The sequence below is a fragment of the Orussus abietinus genome, unplaced genomic scaffold (assembly GCF_000612105.2).
Source record: "Orussus abietinus isolate OABI.00-Male unplaced genomic scaffold, Oabi_2.0 scaffold3, whole genome shotgun sequence".
In the NCBI taxonomy this organism is placed as follows: Eukaryota; Metazoa; Arthropoda; class Insecta; order Hymenoptera; family Orussidae; genus Orussus; species Orussus abietinus.
In genome coordinates this window covers 1,733,452-1,756,585 of record NW_019395984.1, presented here as the reverse complement: position 1 = coordinate 1,756,585, position 23,134 = coordinate 1,733,452, and the positions used below count along the sequence as shown (strand labels likewise).

Genomic DNA, 23,134 nt, shown 5'->3' with positions numbered 1-23,134 from the left:
TGCAAGGTATGTACCTTTATTTAAAATAGTACTAGATCGGAATTGCTAGTGATCTCGTTTTTTCATATAGCGAATACGTAATTCGGCGCATAAACCCACGTGAGATGAAAGTGCGAGAAGTGAGCGCTCTCGTAAAAAAATACGTAATAAACGCCCTGCACCTCTTTGGCTTCGACTTTCCCGACTTCACAATTTACCTACGTGCTGTAGGCTTTCTAGGCAAGATGGTAGCGGTGAGCCGGTATCTCGATTAGGTGTTAAGAAATCAATTTCATCAGTCTCACGGGAATTAAGAAAACATTTATGAATGAGCTATGGCGCATCAATTACTATCATCCGCTACGAAACTAGAGAGGTTGGTTCTCAAGTCTGTGCAAAAAGGCCGTCTCAATCATTTCCAGGTAAGACGTAACCTATCATAACCTATAGACGTTGTTATGATATAACAAGAATTGTGCGTCATGTGAATTTATACATTAAGGCCCTTACCAGTTACCCAGAATTTAGCTAATTTCGATATTGAGCAGTTAGTGCACCTATAAATGACTTCTGTCGTCGCGTTGATGTAACACCTTTGATATGTTTCGCTCCATTAATTTCCATGCTCTGGATCGGTACTTATTTTCAAAGCTACGATGTTTACTTGATATACTATTAGTGTAACCGATTGTGTTATAGTTATGGAGAAAATTATCTCTACTAAAATCTAACACTGGACCATCTATGTTCGAACGTGTACAACTTCAATGGAGACTTTTCGCTGAAGAGCCACCGAAAGGATTTGAAAAATTTTTCAAACCTGGTATGGACTTAACATAATTGAACACATATCAATGAAGCACTTTTATTATATTACATTTACTATTTGACTATTGTCTGTAAGACGATCGAGCAAAAATTTATTATAAGCCGTAACGTGAAATAGGTTGGAAAAAGGATCAACCATCTAAGCCTAGTGCTACCAAAGATGCTCCGAGTAAACAGCCGAGTGGGTCAGAGGGATCAAAACAGTCACAAAATCCATGGTCGTTTGGAGCTTTTGGCCCAACCAGGCCAGGCGGTTCAAACAAAGGCCGTGATGGCGGTATGGACAAATGGGTTGCTTTCGGTGCTGTCGGTACCGTCGGTGCACTAGGTCTTTATCTCCTTTCCGTAAGCAATGAAAAAGAAATTACGTGGAGAGAATTTGTGTACAGGTTAGTTGATAATACCAAATACCTGCTAGTCGATGTATAATTATTAAGTGAACTGCATTTGTAACTGAATTTTTTTTTAGTTACTTAAATAAAGGACTGGTAGAGAAGCTCGAAGTTGTTAATAAAAAATGGGTGCGTGTCCGATTAGTCCCTGGAGCTGCGGTTAACAAGTCTGTAAGTCTGACAACAATTTTCTCGTTTTCTTTCTATAAAATATTTGAAAATTTATCGAAAGGAAATATGCATGTGTAATTTTTGTTTATAATGGTGGCTTTCTGCTCATCTTTAATGGATTGCGATATTTTGCCGGTGTCTCAGGGATGTTTATGGTTTAACATCGGTAGTACAGATAGCTTTGAGAGGAATCTGGAGAATGCTCAGCTCGAATTAAATATAGAACCCCAGAATCACATACCAGTTATCTACAGGAGTGAATTTGAACCTAAATTCCTCATTACGTACTTACCAACTCTCGTTCTTTTAGGTATTTATGACCGTTTTTCTCATGTAATAAAGCTAAGGTATAGAATAACAAACACAACGTACTGTTCATAGGATGCATCATATACGTAATGCGACGTTCTGCGGAGATGATGGGCGGAAAAGGTCGGAAGCGAGGGTTGTTCGGTGGCGTTATGGAATCCACAGCCAAACTAATCAATTCCGATGAGATCGGCGTTCGCTTCAAGTAAGGCATGGCAAATCTCAGCTAAGAAAATTCTGATCACTATAGCCATTACTTTTACTTCCAACATAGAGATGTAGCTGGTTGCGAGGAAGCAAAAATCGAAATTATGGAATTCGTGAATTTCCTTAAGAACCCGCAACAGTATATCGACCTCGGTGCTAAAATACCTAAAGGCGCCATGTTAACAGGTGATCGCAGTACTTTCAGTCCCTAATGATAATCGAATTATGGGTTCGAAGAACTGTAACAAACGTTTGAATGTTCGTTAGGTCCTCCTGGTACTGGGAAGACGTTATTAGCGAAAGCAACAGCAGGCGAAGCAAACGTTCCTTTCATAACCGTGTCTGGTTCCGAGTTCCTCGAAATGTTCGTGGGAGTGGGTCCCTCTCGAGTCCGGGACATGTTTGCGATGGCGAGGAAGCATGCTCCGTGTATATTGTTTATAGACGAGATTGACGCCGTCGGTAGGAAGAGGGGCGGTCGAAATTTCGGCGGCCATTCGGAACAAGAAAATACTCTGAATCAGCTTTTAGTAGAAATGGACGGTGGGTGCGCTCCTTTTAATTAACGTAGAGTGAACACTAGTAACGAGGACCTTGAATGGCTGCGGCGTAAGGGCGGTTTAACTACCTTTTGTACATGGCAGTCATCTCCACCGACCTCTGCGCTGACAAGGCCTTGAGGTGCTTTGCATTTTTAATACTTCTTTATTTCTGCCTAATAAGGTTTCAACACTACGACGAACGTCGTCGTTTTAGCAGCAACAAATCGTGTCGACATTTTGGATAAGGCTCTCATGCGACCGGGCAGATTCGACCGACAAATATTCGTCCCCGCTCCGGACATTAAGGGACGCGCGTCCATTTTCAAGGTTCACTTGGAACCTTTGAAGACAACGTTAGACAAGGCGCAGCTGGCCAGGAAGATGGCATCCTTGACCCCTGGATTCACGGGTAATAATTTTGAAAAATGTAGAAATTCGCTGAAGTTCCTCCAGTCTACGGACGAGACGTTCAAACGAACCGTTCCGTTTAGGGGCGGACATCGCTAACGTCTGCAACGAGGCGGCGCTCATCGCTGCAAGAGATATGAATGACAACATTCAACTGAAAAACTTCGAACAGGCCATCGAGCGTGTCGTAGCCGGTATGGAGAAAAAGACTAACGTTCTTCAGCCGGAGGAGAAGAAGACGGTAGCATATCATGAAGCAGGACACGCCGTGGCGGGTTGGTTCCTACAGTATGCGGACCCATTGTTGAAGGTACCGTCATAAGTATTAAATTTATTTTAAAGATTAATTATCCGATCGTCGGCGTTTTCGTAAAATCATCTTTTCCTTCATGGATCCTCTCTCTAGGTGTCCATCATTCCGCGTGGAAAGGGTCTAGGATACGCTCAGTATTTACCACGTGAACAGTATCTTTATACGAAGGAGCAATTGTTCGATCGTATGTGCATGACTTTGGGTGGACGGGTGTCCGAGGAGATATTCTTTGGTAGAATAACGACAGGCGCGCAGGATGATCTAAAGAAGGTAATTTCAGTCAACGGAGACCTGGATCTTCGCCTTACTCCTAATGCAATAATTTTTTGTTATCCCGCCGCGTCTTTTGCTAGATTACGCAAAGTGCTTATTCCCAAGTTGTGCTCTTCGGAATGAACGAGAAAGTCGGGAACGTCAGCTTCGATATGCCTCAACCCGGGGACATGGTCTTGGACAAACCGTACTCGGAACACACGGCGCAACTCATTGATCAGGAAGTCAGGACACTGATCAGCGAGGCGCACAAACGTACTCACGAGCTTCTCCGGGAACACAAGGAGAACGTGCAAAAGGTAGGAGAATCGTCAATTTTTCTTTTCTTTTTTTTTTGTCAATATTTCATTCCCTTCATCGAGGGTCGTAATCCGATGTACCTGCCACTTCCTTTTTACCTCCAGGTAGCTGAAAGGTTATTAAAACAAGAAATCCTGAGTAGGGACGATATGATAGAATTGTTGGGACCGCGTCCCTTCCCCGAAAAGTCGACGTATGAACAATTCGTCGAAGGAACCGGCTCCTTGGAGGAGGACACGTCGTTACCCGCTGGTCTTAAACAGTGGAACGAGTCGCGAGACGAGGCCCCGAAGGAGAAACCTCCGACGGGGGAGGTCCCCGTTAGCGAGAAGTCCGATAAAGTTCCACTTTCAGAGGGAACGCAACCTGTACAACAATCCTCTACGTCCGCGGAGGCGCCGAAAGATCAGCCGCAACAGCGATTGTGATTTATTGGCACCTCTGCATGATAAGTAACAGTCATCACCATACCCTGCTTTTACTTTGTACAATAGTTAAAAATATATAATGTACTATTAATGCGGTCCACTTACTTGGGTCCTGGATAAACGACGGTACGCGATCGCTAGTCTACCGAGAGGTGGGGATATGTTTTCTACGTAGAATATTAGCAGGGGGAAGTGGAGAAACACTCACGGGACTTTTACAACGTATAATTTAATTAATAAAGTTTACAAATCTGGTGCAATGAAACTTTCCCATTATCCTTAAGTATCGTAAATAAGCATGTAAGTGGTTTTTGCGATTCCCATGTAAGTTACCGTCTTGATTTACCATCCCTTGCGGGCTGGGACGTATTTATCGGTACGTTGAGTTGCACTACCCCTTCTAAAACGGTGGAGGCAGCCAGAAAAACTTTCAAGCGTGATGCGTCGAGTTTGAATATAATTTTGCGAGGACGACTTCTCGGCGAAATTAATTTCTTTTTCTTTTTTTACGGTCTTCGAGGAACCCATTGCGGTCGTTTTCCCGACGAGTTTCGTAGTTCCTCGGGCATGAACGTTCAGAGGGGGCTCGATTTAATGCGAGGGCGGAAGTTCGTTCTTTCGGCGGAGGATCTTCGGGCTTGGGAACTTTATACGGTCGTTAAAGGGATGCGTAAACGGCGGATTAGGTCGTCAATGAATGTAGCCTCCTACAGCTCGAGCGAGATGACAAGCTCGCTCGGGTACTCCCAATTAAGCGAATTCGAAAGGTCATAAAGCTCGGTAACGTGTACGGAATTTGGCACCGCGACTACGATCGTGTAACAACTAGAACATCCAACCGGTTCATTCCGATAAAATGAAATTATCACGACGGTTAAATCGTCAGATAGTGCAGAGGATTGTACGTTTCTTCGATCTCTCTCTGCGCCAAATATCTATGTACAGTGGGTAATAAAATCATTGTATTGGTGGTCACAGGAATTTATTTAAAAATGTGCCTGTTAAGAAGCATGTAAAGTAACACCTTTTAAGCATACTCCGTGATCGTCTCAGCTGTTTATTGCGTGGTATTGCATTGTCATCGGAAACTGATTCGGTTAATTCGATGCTGATGACGTCACTGTCGACGACAGTCCACGGCGTTTCACGTATACCGAAATAAATAGGTTTGATGTCCTTGTAACTCTAGTTACAGTTCGTACCTCCTCCCACCCCCCCACCCCACCTTACGCAGCTAAAGAAAAATTTGGAGAACACTCGAAAATTGCGTCGGTACATCCAAATTCTTTTGTTGTTTCGTGTGTGTCATTTTTTTTTCTCTTTTTTTAATCTTCTCGTCTCTTTTGATCCCAAGACAGCGTTTTTCTCAGACTCTCGCTCCTTCGCTCTCTTCCCCTGTGGAAATCTCCCTTCCGTTCTACAAAACTATATGACTTTTATCGAGTTAAATATTTATAGGTTCCCGAAAGTACCGTTTAACTTAGCACTAATCGCTAATCAAATATCATACAATCACTAAATTATTGCTTTGTCGTACCTTGTATCACACTAATCTAAGTTCCTATATTCTTAAACGCGTTTTACCATCATTATCAGATATTCTTTTTTTTTTTTCGACGTTTCTGACAAGCTACTTCCGGATTGGATCGTGCCTTACGATTTATCATACTCGAGAGGACAATACGACCGAAGCTCGACATTCCGGGGAGAGACTTGACTTCGATAATGTGTAGCTTTGTCGGGAGGTGATAAAGAATTGGTAAAACGTCCACTGGGTTTAAATGATAAGACACGACCGTCCAGAGGTGGCTTCGCATCCTTTGCATATCTAAATAGCATCAACTGTCAATTTGTAATACTATGGGCTTACTATTACGGACCTTAGTAGTCCGTGTTTACGAATATCAGTTCTGCAGCTCGTAATTTCGTATTTCCGTTGATTTACGTAATTGCTCTCGCCGTAAATCAATATACATACCGTACCCGCGTACGTGTATGTATACATTTTACGGGATTAATCGCGTGCTCGGTCGCACCTGAAAATCCGAGTGCCTTGCTTCGAGTACTTTTCTTCTTTTTTCTTTTCCTTTTTCTCCAAAAAGTGGACACAGCGCAACGTTTTTTCGATTTCCTTGTAAGTGCATCTCCCGCAAAACGTGCCCAGGTGCCATGTGAGAATGATCAGCTGATCGTGTCTCGAAGTTGTTTTTTCTTTTTTTTTTTCTTTTTGCAGGTCGTACGCGCCAATCGGCGGATTAGTTTACGTGAGAAATGAGCAGCTTCGGTGGAGGGTTTATCAATATTTGCCGCGTCTAGGCACGTTCCGCGTATCGTTTATTGACTATAGTTACGTGAGTACTATATTATATTCGATTGACTGTCGAGTACGGGTATTATGATTAAAACGTTATTAATGTTTGATACAATTGCACGGTTAGCTTGCAGGGCAGAAAGAAAGGGTTTTGGACACGCCGCCTCCTCGTGATATGCATCGCGCAAGGTTAGAAACTGAAAGGCACGTATTTTAAAACGTCTATCCGCCGGTTACGTCCGTCCTCGACGCCAGAGGAAGTCGAAGGAGGACGACCGACGACCGACGCCCTCGAAAACGAAAGCCAGAAGGAGAGAAAGCCTCGGTAAGCCAGACTAGTCTCATCTCCGAAACGCCGCGAATAGATTAAAATTAATTTCTGGGCACTAACGACCCGACTAGAGGGAAATGGAAGAGAGAAAAAAATGGATACAGCCTCTTCTACGAGCAAACTGTCGCTAAGAAATAATCATGGCACAGCATCCGGCCGACTAGAAAACGGTAAATGCGTTAGACTCGAGCGATTGCACCGACTACTTAAGAACTAATCCGCAAATGAATGCCTATGTTCCAGCATGCCTATCCCGCGGTTATTCTGCAGATTTGCTCGCTCCTACGAAACGGAAAACGCGGCTCTACGTCGCCTTCCCTGGCGCCACCTGTAATCGACCACGGTACTTTAATGGCGTGAAATAACGAGAGAATTGCCGAACTATCCCAGTGAGACGAGGTAACTCGGAATCCAAGCCTTCCAAGGCGTCTAGGAAAGGAAAAAGTGAAGGCCGCTGCCTGCCGTTAGGTCGCGGCGCCGTCTCTACCCGCCGCCATCTTGGATCGGGCAGGGGACGCGACGATTTCGCGAACGGGGAGATTTCCCTGGCGAAAACGCCCCGCTTACGAGGAGAGTGCTCGCGCGACAGTTTAGCGTCGGTAACGACGCGTTCCATAATTCAGGGGGCAACGGGAACGGTCGTTCCCCCTTTCCCGTCAAACGGTCACTCTCGTCGCATTCAACAGGTGGCGCCGGTTTGCGGTGGAGCGTTCGCGAAAATCACTTAGCCAGGAGACCCCAAAAAGACGCTCCACCAAGTCCCAGGAGGCCGGTAGACGGCGAGGCCCTCCGAAGGATCTCGGTCTCGGCTTCCTGAAGCCTGAATCGGTATTTCTGTTTCAGCGCTTGCGGCACTTCCGGCAGAAGACCTGGATCCTCGAGCCAGAGCCGTCGTGGTGCCTCCTCTCCTCTCCTCGACGCTCGGATTGGAAACCCTAGGGGAGGGCTCCATTTCCGTGGATGGATCTTCAGCCCAGGATTTTCCTGGCAAACCCGTGAGTACCCTGGTGGATTCCACGAACTCTGAATAACGAAGGACTCGTCGACTCGCAGGACCGCGGATACGCCTAAGGAGGCGAGTCCACGTCGTTGCTGCTCTCGTCGCCGTTCTCCCTCTGGCAGGCCGACTCCAGGTGCTTGTTCAGGTAAGACTTGAGGGCGAAGGACTTGTGGCACTTGGGGCACTCGTAGTTCTTGTCGCCCGAGTGGGTCTGCATGTGAGCCCTCAGGTTGGACCTGTCGGCGAAGGCCTTCCCGCAGTGGGCGCAGCCGTAGGGCTTCTCCCCGGTGTGGCTCCTCAGGTGTCCCTGCAGCAGCCACGGCCTGGAGAACAGCTTCCCGCAGACGCCGCAGCTGTGGGTCAGCTTGTGCGTCAACACGTGCATCGCCAGGGCGGGCATGCTGACGTAGGCCTTCCCGCAGTGGATGCACTTCTTCGCCGACTGGGAGTCTATGCTGCGGTGGGTCTGCTTGTGGCGAGACAAGTTCGACGACGTGGCGTATTGTTTGCCTGAAACGATTGAAACCTTCACTTCAGTTTTGGCTTAAGGTGACGTGAAAGTGGCCTCAAAGAGGTCTCGCCTGTTTAACTTTTCCCCAAACTAGGGGCACCGAGTCGTTTCGATCCTTGCAACATAAGACCATAAGGACGCTTCCTCGGAACTAATTTTCTTTTTTTTTTTCTAATTTGCATATGGACGCTTTAAATTTCTTTTATAAATTGCGACGTTTGAAAACCCGGTTTGGAGAAAAGTTTCACGAAGGGTCGACCCCTCGGATGCCACTTTCGTGCTCCCTTAACGGAGATGCTACTACGGGAAGGTACTTTTAGGCGCTTCGAGGGAAACTGAAATCCACCTCTTCCGGGTAGGGGAGAAAGGAAAGGGCGAAGAGGTAGGCCCATCCCAAACCCACCGCATTCGCAGCAGACGTAGCTTCCGGTCTTGGGCTTATTTTCCGTTGATTCCCCGAGCTCGGACTCGTTGACGGGCTTCTGCGGCGGGGACTTCTTGTTCTTGGACCGGCCATCGGCCACCAGGAGGGTGTCGAAAGTGTAGGCTGCGGCCTTGACCTCGGCCTGCTCGGTGACGGTCTGCACCTCCTTGTCTCTCATGGGCTGAGCATTGGGACTGTTGTTCTCGATGTCGCTGCTGCACTCGGAGGCAGGTGGCGTCAACGGAGGCGGCTCCAGCGGTGGAGTGACGATGGATGGGATGGAGGTCGGCGCGCTGTACGTGAAGAGGATCTCCTGGATCGGCGACAGCGGGATGAAGACGCCCCCAGGGGTCTGCTGGACGATCGGGGCCGGCTCGTAGATAATGCCGGCGGGATGGGGCTGATACACCGGGCTGGCCAGGTCGATGGTGTTCACCTGGTACATCGGCTGATCCGGCTGATAGACCGTCATCTCCTGCACGTCCGCCGAGGGAGCCTCCACGACGCTGTGCGGACCAACGGCGACGCTGGGAGGCGGCAGAGGAGGCAGCGACCTGGAGAGCTCCAGAAGATCGTGGGCAGCCTCCGTCTCGGCCGCCGACCTGTCCTTGAAGAGCGGCATCTCCTGGGGGGCGCCGACCATGGTGCCGATCCCCGTGCGCACGTGCTCGCTCCCCGCGTCCCTGTAGGAAGGGATCGGGCAGCACGTCGAAGAGGAGGTCACCAGGGGCCGGTGCAGAGTGGAGATCCGGGGCTCGTCCAGCGACACCATCGTGCTCTCCGGCGACGTCGGGACCGACGGATCCTCCGACCGCAATGCCAGCGACGTCGGGTCCGAAGGCGAAGGATAGACGGAGGGCGTCGAGCAGGTCGTCACGTCGATGATCTCGTCCGTCTCCGTCGACGAGTAGGTGGGAGACGGTGCCCTGCACGCCGGCGTCGTCGACGTAGTCGCGGTCCCCGCTCCGTAGTCCTGGCAGCTCGTCGGGTCCGACGTCGGCATGCCGGGCCCTGTCGGGAACTGCGGCGTCGGGCATTCTGGGGAAACGAGAAAATCCGTTGTCGGTGCGTCGGTTTTAACGATTCCCCGGCTCGACGGGTCTCGGACGGCGGACGACGTTAATAAGCGGCCAAATTGTGCCGCGCGTCGCTCTTCGTCACGCTACCCTTCGGTCGGGGCGCGTCACGTCCCGGCGGGAAGGGTGAAACCAGGTGACAGTCGGTCCCCGATAACGGAGCGCTCCCTTGATCGATCGCCCCGCCGATAAATCCGATTACGCGAACGAGCCTCGATCGCCATTAATTATCGAGGCCCCCCCGCGGCGTTGAGAAATCTCCGCCATTACCGGCCCCGGGAACGGAGCCGTTCGACGTCGCGAGGGAACCACTTCCGCGCGTTTCTGATTAATGGCCGGAAAGAAAGGGAGCCCCGCGACAAGGACGAGAAGCAACACGGAGGTACCGGAGAAAGGGTTCGACAGGGTTTAGGGACTCGTTTGGAGAGGTCGACCGGGTATACCTCGTGCAGGTGCAGCCGCAGGGGACGCCTCCACCTGGGAGGCTTGCAGCTGGACCACGCTCGGGGACGGCGAGTCCCTTCCTCGACCCCAGCTCTCGAATCCCCTGGCGACGCTGGTGATGTACTTGTTGCACGGGGCCTTCTTCACCATGTAGCACCGCGGCATCTTGACTCCTATCCCCTCGAAGCCTGGTATTCCTTCTTCCTAGAAACCTGCGGGACCGCCCTCTAAGGCTCCCCCGGAATAACGAACGTCTATAAAAGTGCAAATGTAAAAGCGACCCCGAGATCGGGGGCGATCCGTCCGCTTAAGCGACGGGATCTCCCGAGCGCATCCTCGTGTTCCGGGGAGAAGCCTCGGCGTCCTCTTCGCCCTTGGGGGCAAACGGCGAAAGTCGGCGTCTCGTTGGTCCGTTCCTTGGATCGGCGAAGAGGGACGCGAAGCGGCCGACGAGGTGTTTTAAAATTGCGAGGGTGTCTTCAAAATCGAAGACGACACCCCGGGGATCGCTCTCGCGTCCGGCTCCTATCTAAACCTAGGTATCGTTGCACGGTCGTTCAGCGGTCGAGGGCTCACCCTCTGGGTGGCCCCAAAATATTCGGCTGCCTCGAAAAGTGAGCTAAATCTGTAAAAATCTGCGCCAGGTGGACGCGACCGGACTCGGGGTCCCGAGGCGACGGCGTCCCGGGGGCGTCGCGGCGTCCCCGGCGCTCGCGCCCTCCTCGGTCCTCTCGTCCGAGGATCCCTGCCGGCTCCGCTACCTTGTTCAGTATTGCTTTCGTTGTATCTCACGGGTGGAAGATTATCGGGCGAGTCGCGTGGCCACGTGCCACGGCGCTCCCTCCGCGGACGCTCCTCCGGGTCCTACGACTTAGGTGACTAGATGCTCGCATGCGCGAATATAAATACTTATCGGTAGCTAGTCTACTCCGCGCCGGAGTAGGCGCGGGGACGTGGGGGTATACGTCGCGTATCAAAGTCTCGGCGTCTCTCTCGCTCTCGAGTCGCGCCACCCCATGAGCGGCGCCTACGCCGTCCCGGCCGCCGTGCCGCCGCCCCGCGGGCTCCCGGGTCCTGGTCGCGTCGCCATCCTCGGGGACGCCTCCGGAGTCCCGGGGCCCTCCTCCTCCTCCGCTTGTCCAAAAGGGCGCGGGTCTCTCATCGGGCAGGGCGAGCAACAAGTTGGACAACAGGTCCGCGCGCGCGGTGTGGTCGATAAATCCGAAGTCTCGCGGACGCGCAGCGGCCCTCGGCGCCGCGACGCATCCCGGCGGCGAGTACCAGGGCCGGCGCGGCCGCCCGGAGGCTGCCCGCCCTAGGGGGCCGGGGGCGCCCCCTCCATGGCCCGTTCACTCGCGCCCGGGGCCCGACTGCCCCGACTGCCCCCCTCCCCCACCACCGCACCGGGCCCCGGTCGCCACTCCGCCGCCACTGGCGGCGACTCCCGCGCGGCCCGACTTCCCGGCCGGATCCCGGCCCCCGGCGAGGAGGCCGTCGCAGCTAAGAATACCACCACCTGTGGGTGAAGCAACAATTGTCCGCCGTACGCGCGGAGGGCAGACCCGACTCTCTACATGGCGCGTCCGGGTGTGGCTGGGGTGCGACTGGACGGCGTCTCGCGCCGCGGCGGCCGGCTCGTCGCGACGCCCCGGGCGCAGGCGCAGGGCGGCCGGGGGGACGGCGCCTCGCGGCCCCCGCCGACGCCGAGCCGAGCCGTGCGCCCCATCGATTTTACAAGTTCGGGCCAGACCAACACCTGTTACCGCCACGGCGATAGTCAGCGGCGAACTCCTAATCGATAGCGCCGCCGAGGCCGGACGATTGCGACGGAGGGAGCGCGACGACGACGCCGAGGGTGGCAGGGGCGAGCAGGGGCCGGATCCTCCACGAGCCAACGCGAGACGATCTCCGTCCCGGCTCGGGCCCTTTGGAGGGCGCTCCCTCTTCCTCCGCGTTCCAACCCCGGGTGCCGCTCGACGTCGCGGCAGGCCAGACGGGGGAGGGACGATGGCCCGCGATTTATGGATGTTGGGTCGGGGCTTATGAGGCACGCAACGAGATTTACAGGGATTCTCGTAAATCTCCCGAGTTTTGGGCCGCGTCCTCGACGCGACGCCCCTGCGTCGCGGGCGCCGACCGGCAGGGGATAGGACGCGCCACCGTGGACGCTGCGTCGGGATTTACGATCCTTCCCTGCGCCCGGGCCAGGACATCGACCTCGAAGCCGGGCCATGGGGGAGGAACCTCCCCCGGAGGGGTGCCGACCTGGCCGGAAATTGCGTGAGAGATCGCACGAGACCCCGGACTCCCCCCGGCCCGAGGGGCACGCGACGGGCCCAGCTGGCCCGTTTCACCCTCCCGTGACTTTTCCCTGCAGGACCAACACCTGTTACCCCTGCGACGCCCGATCGATAGTCGACGCTCCGCCGAACCCGACGACGACCTCGGGGACCCGTCGCCTCCCCTGACCTCCGACCGACGCGACGCGCTTCGAGGTTATGTCCCCGGAATGGGCATTTACGAGCGCTCTTGGCTCGCTACCTCGCCAACTCGGGGCGGCCATGACGGCCACATGGAGGCTCGGGAAAGGGGACCCCGAGCACCCCGTAATCGAGCGGTCGTCCGGCGCCATGTTGGACTCCGCGGGATACAGAATCCGAGATCCGTCTCCCCGCTGCCTTTTAATAAGTCAGACTGGACCAACGCGGCCGACGTTGGTGCAGTCTCGCCTCCCTGGGCGCCGCTGATAGCGGCCAGGTTGCCCGGCAACCCCGAGCAACCCCGAGCAACCCGTCGCGATTCGAGATGTCCTCCGTACCGAAGACCTCGACTCTCCCGCGCGTTCCTCATTTTGTTATATAAATTCGATACATAGAGGTACACGAGGTACCGTATACACGCGTTCCTCATTTTGTTATATAAATTCGATACATAGAGGTACACGAGGTACCGTATACACGCGTTCCTCATTTTGTTATATAAATTCGATACATAGAGGTACACGAGGTACCGTATACACGCGTTCCTCATTTTGTTATATAAATTCGATACATAGAGGTACACGAGGTACCGTATACAGGAGCCTGAACGAGTACAGCCGGAAAGAGGGGAAACGGTCCAAATGGACCCGAAGATGGATAACGCCGGGTTTCGGCGCCGACTACGAGCGATTGCTCGCCGGTGGCCGTTTCGATTAATCCGTAACCCGAGAGCACCGCTCGGTTTCGTGCATCGAAGGGCTTCCGATGAGCCGTCTCGAATCCAGAGGTACGACGAGCCACGTAACGATCGGACCGATGTACTCGAAGGGCCCAGTCGATACCCTCTCGGTGCACGTGCCGAAGGGGGAATAACTCGCCCACCGCTTCTTTCTCACGTTGTGCGCGATCCTCGATCGTCGCTCCAATTGTTTCGCTTATCGACGGGATGTCCCCTGGCTCGGTTATCGTCCCAGATGCCGGGGACAGGGATCCGGTCGTCGTATATCCGCGGGAAAAATACCTGCCGATATTTCGGGACGTATTAAAGGTAATCGGGCGATCAGGGAAGCGGAGGTTCGATCGGAGGGCTGTCCCTGTGTTATATTTAGGTCTTACGTAAGCGCGAGGTTCCACGTGGTACTTTCTCGACCGGGGGAAATAATTGATGGCGTCTTGTCCCAGGTCCGATTTTAGGGGGCGATTTTCGCCGCGATCCCAGGCCTCGATAGGTCGAGGCGGACGTAAAGCTCCCCGCTCGAAATTAGTCCGCCCACCCTCGATGGGAATCTCCATTGACACGCTAATCGCCTCCGCGGGGGCATTCTTCGAGAAGCTCTGGAAGCACCGCCATTAACCCCCGGAGTACAAACTCGTTAATACGAGCGAAGTGCCCAGTGGCGATCGCGACTTCGAGACACCCCCTGACTCGTAAACCAACCCTTTAAGCGATCCGCGTCGCGCCTCGATTCGGGAACAAAAGATGGCGACGCGCGCAACGGGACGCCATATTGGATTTTCTGCAAATTCACAATTTCTTCCTCCAGCGCCTAAGGTTAACGGCGCCCTGGGAGTCCGTGATGGCGGTTACAGGGCGGGAGTCGGGAAATTCTTATCGCAGGGGTGGTTGTCCTCCGGGGGGTCGGGGAAACGCTACAATGGCGGATCTCTCGGGCCCGCAAAAAGTCCGGAGAATTCCCGAGGCGGCAGGTAATTCGCGAATTGACGACCCCCTCGAGGATCCCCCGCGGGACAAACCTCCGGGTTTGGCTCCCTTTCCCGGGACTAGGGGGTGGAAAAAGGGAATTTCGAGCGGCCGGCACTTCGCCGTAATTGGCGCAGACGCGCGGTGACGCGACAATGCTAATTAGGAGCGCGCCGGGAGGGGAGGCCAGGAAAGTGCGGAACGGAAGTGAGCCAGAAGTAATTGCGCGAAATTTCCCCGAGTATCGCGGGCATAACTCGTGTATCCACAGGTAGTCGGCTGTAACGCGACTCCTGGCTTCCGCAACTGGTGTGCTTCCTGCGGGAGGTAACGACTTTACCTGTGCCGCCGAGCGACGTTGGATGTGTTTTTTTTTCCCTTTTTTTTATTTCTTCATATCTCCTGTTTAAATACAACTTTTGCAGGTTTTCATATTTAATTGGCATATCGGGAAGGGCCGGAAATAATCGGCACGACGGAACGTCGCGTAGCCACAGGTAGTCGACGCCGCGACGCCGTTCCTGGTCGCCGCGACCGGAAGTAATGCATAATAATGCAATTATGCCGTTAATGCGGATTTTTTGAGGAATTAAGGCCGACCATTGCACGGCCTCGGGGGTGACTCGTCCGAGTTAATTATTTATGCAATATTCCACCCTCTTGGGGGGGGGGGCGATCGCTTCGCGGTTTCCGCACTTATTGGCGCGGGCTGCAACGTCTTGAACTGCGGAAGAGACGGGAAGGGAGCGACACAAAATGGCATCCGAATTACCCCGAGATATCAGCAGCTGTTGCGAATACGCAACAACTTGTGGAGGTATCCACAGGTAGTTGATTTTACTGCAGTTCCTGCTTTCCGCAACTGGTGCGCTCGATATGAAACCCGAAGCGGAAAGGGCCGGGGAAAGAATTGCAAATGGCGGTCGGTTTCAAAATGCATTATGGATAGAGGAGACGGCGACGATTATAGTTTGCTCATTTCGGAGGCGATAATGGAGTTACTTGTACGCGCGCTTCGGGGGTGGAGGTGACGCTCCGAGGGAGGGTCGGAGACGGGGGCGAGTATGGATTAAGTTGGGAGAAAAAAAAATAATATAGGTGTGCATATATATATATATATGCACACCCCGGGGGTTGCGAATACGCAACAACTTGTAGAAGTATCCACAGGTAGTTGACTTCGGCCCCTTCTTTTCCGTCCGCAAAGATCCGCAACTGGTGGGCTCCGTCCGGGTCATAATGGCGCGTACCTTCCGCAACGCATCGACCATTGCACGCGGCCTCTGATAACGGATCCGCGATATCGCGAACGAGTCTCCTCCGTTCCATAAATTCTCCGGCGGGGGGAAATCTGGAAATCATCGCGAGCCCCGCGCGTCGCGATATCGATAACGTTCCCCTCGCGAGCGGGCGGCGGCCATCTTGGATCGATCGCCTCGTTATCGAGGAGGGATCTTCGAGTCGTTTGAACCCTTTGAGGGCACTTATTAATGGTTGCCTCGAGAGATCTCGAAATAATTACCGACTTTCTAGGTACAGGTTAGCGGGAGGGCAAGAATTCGCGAGCGCCGCCATCTTGGATCGCGCGTCTCGTTATCGAGGAGGGATCTTCGAGCGGTTCTTTTGAGTAAGCGCGACTCGCTCGTTACCGGCTCCTCGCGGGGATCAAAGGCGAAGTCCGACGACTCGGAAGCTCCTTCCGAGAAAAAGCCGGGCTCCCCTTTTACGGCCGCGGCCGACTTCCGCGCGGACTCCTACGCCTCCGTTGTAGGTCAAGCGGCGACATTTATGAATCCTTCATTCCGGCCGCAAACGCTATTTCCCCGCCGATCGGAGTGGCGTTCGGTCACGGGCTCGGGGATTTATTGACGGGGCGAGAGGCAGCGGAGGCGCGATCGGGGTCAAAGAGGCGACGAAGGCTCACCTGGGGCAGATGTTGGCCGCGCTCCAGAGGAAGCCGAGCCGCCCCGAAACGGGGTCTGCCAATCGATGGGAGAAGTTTAGGTTTAACGCTCCCCCGAACGAGACTCGCCCTCCTAGAAAAACGGACGATACATCTTCCGTCCGGTGTTCCATCCGGTTACGCATTGTATCGCAGACGAATCCGAATACCCGGATTCGGGTGCCGTTCCAGGTTAGGATCCCTGGATCCCCGGGCGATTCCGGGAATCCGACGTGGACCGAGCCATCCCGGGCCGGGACCGGCGTTAAACGCGAGTTTGTCGGAGAGGGCGGGCGTGGGGGTGAAATATCGGCGATTCGTTGGCCGAGTCCTTTGCCGAGTCCCCGGGGAGCTTTCCTTCGGATTCGGGGTCTTCCGGCCGCTTCCAGGACCGGGTGCTCGAGGGCGATAAAGGGCGCGCGGGGTGGGGGGTTGATCGACGCCCGTGCAATTCGCCGGCCTGCGGAGAAACGCATTGGCGTGGGTCAGTAGACGGAACGGGAAGGCCAGTGGGATATTCGATACGAGGGTCGCGGAGGGGCGGGACGGGGGTAGCGTGGCTCGGCGAAGCCAGCGAGGGGGTCGCGCGTGGCTCGTGTGTGTGCGCGTCCGCGCGGTCCACCGCTGCACGTGGGGTGCTACCAGGTGTTGCCTAGGCGGCGGGTCGATGCGGCGTCGCGGCGCATGTGCGACCGGACGCGGTCCCCTCCGCGCGGGGAGGGGGCGGCCCGACCGCGCCACGCGAGGCCACGCCGCGCCGCACCGCGCCACTCCGGCTCGCTCGCACGCTCCGCGCTTCCGTGCACCCCCTCCCGCCCTGGCACCGTTACGCGAGCCCCGACAGCGGCCCGCACCCCGAGGCGCGCCGCAGGGTGCACCGCCGCCCCTCTTGGCAACGCCGCCAGCCCCCACCCGGCGCGCCCTTATATACCGTCCGCGGGCACTCGGCGGCGCCCGTAGGTGGGGGGGTTGCGCGGCGCCGATGCGCGCCGGCGCCCGCAGCGCCCGCATACTCGCGCGCCTCGTCCGTACACGGGGTATAAGGAGGTGTGCGCGGACGCGTGCTCGCCAGTCCGTGGCGGGCGCGGCTCCCCTCGGGGGAAGCGGGAGCGCGCCCCCTCGAGCGGCGCGGACCCGGCGGAGGGGGTCTCACCCCAACTGCGCCGCGACGGCTCCGACGCCGGCACCGACGTCGGCGGAAGCCGCCCCTCCGCGCGGGGTGGGGCGCGGGCGGGGACCGGCGGAGCGCGGTGCCGCCGCCGCCGCACCGAGGAGCAGTCGCACCCCGTTCCGCCTTGGCCGCACAGTCGCAGCGCCCCAGCCCCGCAGTGGCCCCAGCCTTCGCCTTTGCCGAGCCGAGGCGCGACCGAGGGGCAGGGCCCGAGTCCCGCGCGCGGGCCCCGGGAGGGAGGCCCCGGAGGGTGGTGCGCTCGGGCTGAGCCGATGACGAGGCCACCCGAAACGCGCCGCAGCCGCAGCCGCCCCCGCTCGCCGCCAGCGGCCTTCCGCGCCCAGCGCCCCGCGAGACGGCGCCCCCGGGGCCCGGCCGGGTCCTCCCGCCGAGATGCCGCGCTGCCTCATGGCCAAGAAGTGGAAGGCCTACCCCTGGCCCGACCGGGAGGACGACGCCGACCTCCAGGAACTGCGCGCCCCTGAGGACCTTCGACATCCGCCGGACCCCCAGGAACGACTCGGCCAGCGCGGCGACGGGACCGAGGATGAGGAGATCGACGTGGTGGGCGACACCGACCCCCGCGCCGCCCAGACCTGCTGGGGGCCCCACAGCCCCACCGCCGGCGCCACCGCGCCGAGCCCCCCGCCCCTCAATGCCGCCGGGGCCCTCTACTATCACGGTGAGGGCCTTTCGCTTATCGGCACCGGAAATCGACCACGCCCTCCGCTCCCGATCCCGAGATCTCGAAAGCCCGAGAGGAGATCCTCTATTTACAACGCCGCGAGCCGAATCATGCGTGGAAGGGCACGCGACCCGCCCGCGATCGTTGCACGCCGTGTGGAAGGTCGGGCACCTCGAGTGCGTTACTTCCCCTAAAATCGTTAATTCCTGAGCTCGACGTCTCGCGTCCTCGTGCGCGTTTTCATTCCGCGTGTACGAGCACGCGTTCGGTCCATTCTCGGGGAGTCCTTTTCGCATTCGGGGTGACTTTTGATCGCGCCTCTTTGTCGGCTCCGAGGCGGGTCGTGACCCCTCGACGATGTCTCCGGTGGGCACGTAGAGCACCCGGAACCGGAGGACGGCTCAACAAGTAGGCGGGTGCCGAGCCTTTCGAAAATGTGTCACGTCGATACTCGCCGATGCGGAGGCCTCCTCTCTCCCTCGGTTTCTCCCCTTTCTCGAAATTAGCCCGACAGTGGCAGCTTGGGCGATTTTTCATCTCGTTAACCCGCCGAGTGGCTCCGGGTGGAGGAGTCCCACATTGGGGACCGCACACGTGTGCATTCGCACGGGGATGCCGTGCCCGAAAGGCCGCTTCGCTCGATATTTTCCGTTTTTCTCCCCCCTCCAGGCAGACTTTTCGTCCACGGGATTCCCGACGCGAGATTTTCCGCCATTGTCGCGTTGTGGAAATTCTCCGTCCATCTCATGTGCTTTTCCCGATATCTTCGGTTCCTCTCCTTGCACTCCCGACTTGGAAACCTCGAGAACGAGGAAGGGACCGATTCACGTGGGCATAACCTCAAAATCTTGAAAAATCTTGAAATTTCTTCGAAGATGGGGAGGAGTCGTCTCGCGCTCTAGGGGGAATAGGGAGCTTCTTAGATTCGAATGGAGTCGATTTCGAGAGAAAGGGGCGACAAGGGAAAGGGGGTGAAATATCGGTAGTCCGTCGTTGGTCGTTGATTCCCCGTTATCGATCCACCCTCCGACCCCCTTTTCCGGGTCTGTTGATCAAATGCACGACCTGATACATCCAGGTTGACTTCCTTTTATTTAGCCCGCTAATAGACGCGCGGCCGGAGATCGATAGCGCGATTTCCTGATTTATTGGACGGGCCGCGTGCTCGAATTGCCTGCGAAATTACTAGGAAAATAAATTCCTGCCCTGGGAGATTGCGATTCGAGGCGGCGGATGGATTCAAGGGGTGGTCTCGGTTGCCGGGGTGAAAGCGTCGGATACGAACGTCGTTATCGGGTCGGGTGGGCTTCCGGTGCAGCGGGTGCATCGACGGGTTGGGATTACTCCCCGATTACGAATATTACCACCAGGTATCGATATATTTCTTGGCGCACACATGGCGTCGAGCAGCTGCTGCACCGGAGTCGTTGCAGGAAGCGCGAGAGCCGGCGGTGATTCATGCGCCTGAATATTCATGGCGGAGACTATCGGCGGTAATGAGGTCTTTTCGAAAATGGAAATCCCCGGACCCTCCACTTTGACGGTTTCCTCGGGTTTCCCTTTTTCCCCTCGCGGCGCGACCCCCGAGTGGATAAACTTTCCCTCGGGACCGGGGAAAATATTGATGTTGGGATATCGCTGGAGTCACGGAGCACCGATACTTGCAATTTCATTATCAGATGTAATCTTGGCGCGACGTGACGCTCAGGCCGGAAGGGCAGTCGAGGCATTATCTTCCGGAGGAAGTATTCTCTTTTACGCGGCCATCCTGGTCCTTGGATAAGGACCCCGCTCTTGGTGGACCTCGTCGTCGACGACCCTCCGCGATAACGCCGGTCCTTCGAGGGTTCCTCGAGGTAGAGAAACTCGAGGCAGAGTTTCGAGCCAAATACGTTTCAGCGAGGAATTTCATTAGTTGATGCAATCTCGACGCCCTAGTCGGGCCGGGGAATATTCCTTTTTATGCGTATATCTCAGTTCCCGGATAAGGAGCCCCCCTCGTCATCGGTGACTCCTGATAACGCGAGTCCTTCGAGCTTCCTCGGGCTATCCGGGATATCCAGCGACATGGCGATTCGACGTTATAAAGATAAACTCCGTCCGGGCAGGGCCGGCCGTCATAATTCTTCCCAGGACGCGTCCCTAATCTCGGTCCCCTCTTCCCGGTCGCGTTTTTATGGCCGACGATAAAGGGCCAGGATTCGCGGCATCCTCGGACGTCCCGGAGGTCGTGGCAGCTCGGAGGTCCTTTTTCTCCAGGGCGCGCCGCCCCGATCCGAAAATCCTGAGGGTCCCGGTCCCCCAAGGACCCGGTCCCTCGCCCGGGGGATAAGGTCCTTTACTGCCGATTACCCAGGATTTATTGCGCCCCGGGAGCGGCGCGTCCTGCCGGGGGTCCCGAATTAAAATTCCGAATGCGCAGAAAGGGGGAGCGAGGGGAATGCAGGATTCGCGAGTCCTGGTCCTCTTCCTTCGAGGTCCTCCAGGAGCGGACCAATCTCGGCTCCCATTCCGCCGCAACGACGTGGATTTAGGTATCCGGATCGGTCCTTGTTCCTCTTTCGTAATCTGCCGAGCTTTCGGAGGATGATGTCTCCGTTATTTCGTCCTTAGGAAGCGCCGGGGGGTGGACGGTCGTCCTTTAGCCGGCTTTATCGTGTCCGAGGGAGAGGGCTCTCCGAGTACCTAGGAAGACAAATGGCGTTACAATTTTGCCATTCCGCAAAGGAGGATTTCGAGCCGAATCGTCCCGCCCCTCGCGGCCCCGAGGACTGGAACCAATTCCATCAACTGGTGGATCAGGACTCCGGGATCGTCCTTCCTAATCTAATCGAAAATTCCGCGGAGGAGTCCTCCTTCCTCGGTGAGCTCCTCTTTCGGAGACTTTCCCCCCTCGGCGGAACAATGGGCGGATTCGAATGCAGATCCCGCGAAAAGAGGTGTCCTGCAATTGTTTCGATTATTCCGGGGAACCGTATTTACCTTATCTCGTAGGGGCCGGCCATTGTGTCCTCTTTTCCCCCATTCGGAACCTTCCAATTTCTCCGGTCCCGGACGCGAACCAATTTCATCAGTCCCGCAGTGCCTACAACGACCTGGATTTAGGTCCCCCGGATCGTCGCGAATTTCTCCTTTGTAATCTCGGAAGAGGATCCTGGAGGATCCCGGAGGATACGGGACGCCGTATCCGTGTCACGTTGCCCCTAGGAAATTTACCCTTCCGCGAAAAAAACGATATCCCAAATCCCGGGACGTTTTAATAACGCCCCACCCGGAGGAACGTCCTTTCGGTCCTCCTTTTATGCCTGGATAACGTTAAGAGTCTACTTTGAAAAACGCTGACTGTCCGTAACGTGCCCACCGGAGTGCGGTTCTCTTTCCCTGGGTTTTTCACCTCCCATTTAATAAGTATCCGCGCCGGAGGAATACGAGGATGACTTTTGATAACGGACGAGCGGAGCTTTTAATTTATCGGGGAAGCGATTTATATCTACGCCAGGCAGCTCCGAAGGAATACAGGATTCGCGAACCCTTCCTTGCCGCCCTCTCTCCTCCGCTCCTGCACATCCCAGCGTTCCAATTCCTTCGTTTTCCAATATCCGGACCAATTTCATGGTCCCATCGCCATAATGACGTAGATTTATGTCTCCTGCGCCGCTGGGCATTCTTCTCCACGTGCGGCCTTCTTCCCGTTCCGACTCTCCTTCCTTTTCCAAACACGGGCGAAAATCGTCCCACAGAGGTGTCTCCTTTACGTACGTTATTCCTTGGCTGACTCAAAACGTCGCATCGTCCTTCCAGGATACACGCACGAGACGTGGCTGAACCATGAGGAGCCTCCAAAGTACGCGACGCTGCGCTCGGCGGCCGAGTTGGCGAGTCCGGTTGGCCCAGCCTCCCCGGTCCAACATCAGGCCCAGGACCTGCAGCCGGCCACCCTGCCGCCCAGGAAGAGCCTGGCGATGTGCTTCACCAGCACCGGCACGGCCCTCTCGCTACCGCCCAAGAAGAAGGACATCTACCGGCCGTACAGTCTGCAGCCGGAAATCCGAACCGCAGCGGAGGAGGACCTATCGGCGGCGCAGGCGATCCTCGACCTGAGCGCGTCCCCCGCGGCGCCGACGCACTCCGTCTTCGTCCACACGCTGTCACCGGGTCCCGCACCGCATCAGGCCCCGGTGGCGCCTCCTCCCCCCGCCCAGCCGGCCCCAATCCCCGTGTCCGTCTTGGTCCCGGTGCCCTCGCAGACCCCCCAACGCCAAGAGCCCCAGACCCCGCAGCCCAGGTCGCCCACTCCCGCCGAGGAGTCCCACAACAAGACCGTAGCCTACACCTACGAGGCCTTCTTCGTCTCCGACGGCAGGTCCAAGCGCAAGTCCAGCAACGCCGCTGTCCCCGACAAGGACTCCGCCGCTCAGCCGGACAAGCCGAAATTCACCTGCACGGAGTGCGGCAAGCAGTACGCCACCTCCTCGAACCTCTCCAGGCACAAGCAGACCCACCGCAGCCTGGACTCCCAGTCGGCGAAGAAGTGCATCCACTGCGGGAAGGCCTACGTCAGCATGCCCGCCCTGGCGATGCACGTGCTGACGCACAAGCTGGCCCACAGCTGCGGCGTCTGCGGGAAGCTGTTCTCCAGGCCGTGGCTGCTCCAGGGACACCTGAGGAGCCACACCGGGGAGAAGCCCTTCGGATGCGCCCACTGCGGGAAGGCCTTCGCCGACCGGTCCAACCTGAGGGCTCACATGCAGACCCACTCGGCCGACAAGAACTACGAGTGCGGCAGGTGCCACAAGACCTTCGCGCTCAAGTCCTACCTGAACAAGCACCTGGAGTCCGCCTGCCTGAGGGACGAGGAGCTGCCCCCCAGGGCTCAGCCCGCCCAGGCCCAGAACCGCGGCTTGTAG

General features: G+C 56.0%; 3 protein-coding genes across 3 annotated transcripts; 2 read left to right on the top strand and 1 right to left on the bottom strand.

The window, feature by feature from the left end:
- The first annotated feature begins 201 nt into the window (after positions 1 to 201).
- Positions 202 to 4,415, top strand: LOC105699242 (AFG3-like protein 2). Its single transcript, XM_012424099.2, has 13 exons — positions 202 to 401; positions 679 to 802; positions 926 to 1,196; positions 1,277 to 1,370; positions 1,515 to 1,680; positions 1,752 to 1,884; positions 1,954 to 2,072; positions 2,154 to 2,429; positions 2,610 to 2,837; positions 2,920 to 3,146; positions 3,243 to 3,419; positions 3,503 to 3,721; positions 3,827 to 4,415. The coding sequence occupies exons 1-13, from the start codon at positions 315 to 317 to the stop codon at positions 4,148 to 4,150; spliced, it is 2,445 nt and encodes an 814-aa protein (XP_012279522.1). The 5' UTR covers positions 202 to 314; the 3' UTR covers positions 4,151 to 4,415.
- A 3,444-nt stretch (positions 4,416 to 7,859) lies between these two features.
- Positions 7,860 to 10,412, bottom strand: LOC105699033 (DNA-directed RNA polymerase II subunit RPB1). The gene is made up of 3 exons (XM_012423731.1): positions 10,247 to 10,412; positions 8,707 to 9,765; positions 7,860 to 8,302 (listed from the first exon to the last, which is right to left on the bottom strand). Exons 1-3 carry the CDS (start codon positions 10,410 to 10,412, stop codon positions 7,860 to 7,862), a joined length of 1,668 nt encoding a protein of 555 aa, XP_012279154.1.
- Positions 10,413 to 17,935: 7,523 nt separating this feature from the next.
- Positions 17,936 to 23,134, top strand: LOC105699032 (transcriptional repressor scratch 2-like). Its single transcript, XM_012423730.1, has 2 exons — positions 17,936 to 18,224; positions 22,029 to 23,134. Exons 1-2 carry the CDS (start codon positions 17,936 to 17,938, stop codon positions 23,132 to 23,134), a joined length of 1,395 nt encoding a protein of 464 aa, XP_012279153.1.